The 4,585-nt window shown below is 40.9% G+C and overlaps 1 protein-coding gene across 2 annotated transcripts in view; it reads left to right on the top strand.

Annotated features, from left to right (window-relative positions):
* The first annotated feature begins 138 nt into the window (after positions 1 to 138).
* SASS6 (SAS-6 centriolar assembly protein) overlaps positions 139 to 4,585 on the top strand; it is a 51,848-nt gene continuing 47,401 nt past the window's right edge. The window contains exon 1 of one of the 2 annotated variants that reach the window (XM_079902323.1): positions 139 to 308. In XM_079902323.1, coding sequence (XP_079758449.1) covers positions 244 to 308 — 65 coding nt within the window. In that variant the 5' untranslated portion in view covers positions 139 to 243. The remainder of the gene's footprint in view (positions 309 to 4,585) is intronic. The other variant, XM_079902322.1, reaches the window with a different exon arrangement.

Here is a 4,585-nt window from a genome sequence, read left to right as displayed (position 1 = left end):
GTCCAGCCACGCAGGATAATGCCCGGAACTACCGCCCCATCCGCCGAAAATAACCGGAAGAAGCTGATGGTGGCTGGCGAGGTCCAAACTTCCCGCCTAGCCCCTCTGTTTTATTTTTTCCCCGCCTCCTCCGCGGAAACCGAGCGCCAAACTCAAACTTTAACAGGACCCGGACGTCTTTTAGGCTAGTGCTGCGGGCCGCACTTGGAGTTTCCCGCACACCTGCCGGGGAAGCGGTTCAGCATGAGCCAGGTTCTCTTCCAGCACCTCGTCCCGTTGCAAGTGAAATGCAAAGACTGCGAGGAGAGGTGAGGTCAGCGTTACCCCGTGCCCGCGGATGGCGGTTGGGGTCGGGCCAAGGGGGAAAGATGGCGGCTCCAGCCAGTGGGCCCCGGCGTGCGGCTGGGTGTCCGGCAGGAGTCCCCGGGACGTGGAGGGAGACCTAGCTGGGACCTAGTGGCTACCTCTCACCAAGTCCGCCGTTGCTGAGGAGGGAAGGGTGTGAGAAATGGGACGCTGACCTGCATCACGTTAAAAAAAAAAAGATCTTATCGCTGAACATGCTCGTGGACAGTATAGCCCCTTTCTCTCTTTTTGACAGGTAAGAACTCTGGCCCAGAGAACTTCATTTACTCGAGGGCTTACGAGTTTACAGCAGGGCGGGCACTAGAACTCAGGCCTTGGCTCCCAGCCTTTTTTTTTTTTTTTTCTTCTTTGAATTATATTGGAAGTAAATTTAAGCTTCGATTTTAAAAAAATCAACTTTATGGTATTGCCTTTTTTTCACATTAGTTACTAAAAATAGATTACGTTTAATAGACTAAAGACAGTTGGGGAAAACTACAATTTCATCCATTCATTTTTTCATTCAACAAATACTGCATACTTGCAAAACGCCTTGCTGGGTCCTGGGGATACAATGGTCAGGAAAAAGTCCTTGTGTTCGTGGAGTTCACAGTCCAGTGGGGGAGGAAGTAAAGGCCAGTCTCACAGGTAAATGCGAAATTACAACTGACTAAAGAGGTGGTGCTGTTGAGGCTTAAATAGAGAGATCTGGCTGGAAGTCAGGAGATTTCAATTTTGTTTCAGTTCCACCACTGAGTGTCAGCTGTCTCTTAACTTCTCTGAACTGTAAGTTTCCTCCTTTGTAAAGCTGATATAGCAGGCCTACCTACATGGTTGGTTGTTAGGAGGATCAGGTGTGAAAATGTGTGTGAAGACTAAATGGTGTGGAAATGGGACATATAAAAAACGAAGACATTGCTATATTGAGCTGCCAGTAATGTGAAAGTAGTATATAGTGCAGAATTCGATTCAGAATCAATTGGCAGGCCAGGCAAGGAGATGGTACCAAGACCAGCAGCTGTAAATGCAGATCTATAGGTTAGTTGATCATTCTTTTGTGCTGCCCAGTATGGGAGCCACTGTGGTTGTTGGGCATTTGAAATGGAGCTAAGCTGAACTGATGTGCATAAAAGTTGCATGTTGGACTTTGAAGACTTACTAGGAGAAAAAAGGAACGTAAAATATTTCAGTTTTTATATTGATTATGTGTTAAGGTGACAAAAATGATCTATAGGGTTAATTAAATATTTATGTTTCTTTTAATTTTTTAATGTGGCTTCTAGAAAATTAAATATTACATACATGCCTTATATTTGTGGACAGCTGTGTTCTAGAATGATTACAGAAAGATAAAAGAAAGGGAGGGCGTAATTCCTGATCCCAATGTTGAAACTCCTAGCTCTTCTCCATCTCACTACATTGTCATCACAGTTATCTTCTTAAAACACAGTTTCAGCGTTTTTAGACTTTCTGTCTAGAAACTTTTTGTATATTTGTATCACCTATAGCAGGGGTCAGAAAACTAGAGCCCGTGGGCCAGATAGCCCACTACCTTTTTTTGTAAATAAAGTTTTATTAAATTTAGCTATTCTCATTTGTTTAAGAATTGTCTGTTGCTGCTTTTGTGGTATAAGGGCAGAAATGAATAAATGTGACAGACCTTGTAGCCTGCAAAGCCTAAAATATTTACTATCTGGCCTTTTACAACTAAAGTTTGCTGACCCTTGACTTATAGGAAAAACAGTCCAGACTCTTTAGTTAAAAGTATTCAAGGCCAGTTCAGCTCAACAAATATTTATGAATGCCTACTGTGTACCAGGCACTGTCCTAGGTGCTGAGAAGCTCCCTTCTTCCTCACCACCTTCCTCCAACGGCAGCAAGAGCAAAAAAACAATTTTCATTCTAGCCCTCAAGGAACTCACACTTTAACAGGGGAAACAAAAATATCTTCCTTTGAGAGGCAGCATAGCACTGGTTAAGAGTTCAGACTCTGATAAACAACAAGGTCTTACTGTATAGCACAGGGAACCATATTCAATATCCCATGATAAACCATAATGGAAAAGAATATGAAAAAATATATATATTTATCACTGAATCACTTTGCTGTACAGCAGAAATTAACACAACATTGTAAATTAACTATAGTTCAATTAAAAAAAAGGATATATAATCCCTCTGTTTTGTACATTAAAAAAATAGTTCAGGTTATGGAGCCACATTGTCTGGGTTTATTTTATTATTATTTTTTTTAATTTATTTTTTGGCTACGTTGGGTCTTGGTTGTGGCACACGGGCTGTCTAGTTGTGGCTCATGGGCTCTATAGTTGCAGCATGCGGGCTCTCTAGTTGTGGCGTGTGGTCTCCGTTGCCCTGCGGTATGTGGGATCTTAGTTCCCTGACCAGGGATCTAACCCATGTCCCCTGCATTGGAAGGCAGATTCTTAACCACTGGACCACCAGGGAAGTCCCTGTCTGGGTTTAAATTCCAGTTCTACCACTTACAGCTTGCTTTTGTACAATTTTTCTTACTTCTCTGTGCCTCATCTTTAAATTGATAAAAATAAAAGTACTTACCTGTGGGATTATTATGAGCATGTATTAAATAAGTTAATACATATAAAGTGTTTAGAACAGTGCCTGAGCATTCAGTAAACATAAGCTATTATTAAAGTATGATTAATGCATGAAGTAATGTAAATGAATTAAAGTCGTAGAGAAAAAGGGACTTCAGTTGAGGACGTGGTAGTGCTCAGAGAACTCTGTCTGGAGGAAAGTGATGCAAAATTTTGAAGCCCACGGTTTGACACCAACCTGCTTTTTCATTTTTTTTTTCCCTAAGCTCCTCTGTCCAATATAGTAGTCACACAGGACTACTTGTTATCCCGAGTGTACCCAATACTCTCTCAATATCATACCTTTACTCCGTTTTTTCCTGATACCTCAAATGCTTTTTCTTTCATAACTTTCTAGGTCTGTCTTAAATTCTTTTGCTATAGGGACCTTCTCAAAGTTGCCTAAGTTGATATTAATTGTCCTTAATCATTTATTAGCATGGTGTAGGTGAAAAGTCTGAGTTCTAATTTGGGCTCTGCAGTGTGACCTTAATGAAATTTGTAATTCTGTGCATCTCAGCTTCTTCCTTTGTAAGGCAGAGATAATATTTACTTGGCATTATTGTTGTTAAATAAGACGATATAAGCAAAGTGTCTAGCAGGCACTCAGTAGTGAATGAATGGGTAAGTGCTAGTAACCATTCCCTCCTCTCTCTTGAAGCTTTAAAATACAATCAGAAGCAAACCTTAGGGTAAAGTCATTTAATCTGATCTCAATTTGAGGACATGAACCATGTTTATTTCTGTTTGTATCCCTAGCACCCAGCATAGTACCTGGCTTAGAGTAGCTTTTGTTTGAATTGAGAGTTTAAGGCCACAGCTACTATGTGGCAGAGGTGGGCTAGAATCCAGTTCTGCTGAATCTAACTGACAGGGAGAATGTTATGCAGATTTATGCATTGTTCAGAATGTGACATTTATTTTGAAAAATAGCATTTTTAAAATTGTTTTTTAAACTTCGTTTTATATTGTTCCTATGACATTAACCATTACAGTGGAGGAAGTAAGATTTGTGATTTCAGATCCTCTGAAAGCTCATGCTTTTCTACAAGATATTTCTCTGGAGGTTTTTGAAGTAAACGTGGGGAATAGTTTTAATCTATGGGCTTCTCCTCCTCTTTTTCCCCCCAGCATCTAATGCATATAGGCTTTTGGAATATATGCAACAAAATCATTAATATGATTGGAAATTTATCATAGTAATAAAACTTCCAGTATTATGTAGAGAATACTTTATTTAATGGATGCTTCTTGAATTTTTTTACAAATTTATCAAGTGTGACACACTTTTAAAAGTGTAAAGTTATCAACTACAGTGTCATATCACTATGGCAGTATGTACTAGAAAAAACTTAAAAAGGGGCTTCCCTGGTGGCGCAGTGGTTGAGAGTCTGCCTGCCAATGCAGGGGACACGGGTTCGTGCCCCGGTCCGGGAGGATCCCACATGCGAGGATCCCACATGCCGCGGAGCAGCTAGGCCCGTGAGCCATGACCGCTGAGCCTGTGCATCTGGAGCCTGTGCTCTGCAACGGGAGAGGCCACAACAGTGAGAGGCCCGCGTACCGCAAAAAAAAAAAAAAAAAAAAAAACTTCAAAAGATGAAAACGAAACATAATGACATTGT

Source organism: Stenella coeruleoalba (genome assembly GCF_951394435.1).
Source record: "Stenella coeruleoalba genome assembly, chromosome: 1".
Classification (NCBI taxonomy): Eukaryota; Metazoa; Chordata; class Mammalia; order Artiodactyla; family Delphinidae; genus Stenella; species Stenella coeruleoalba.
Note: the sequence above shows the minus strand (reverse complement) of the source record. Positions and strands in the feature narration are given on the sequence as shown.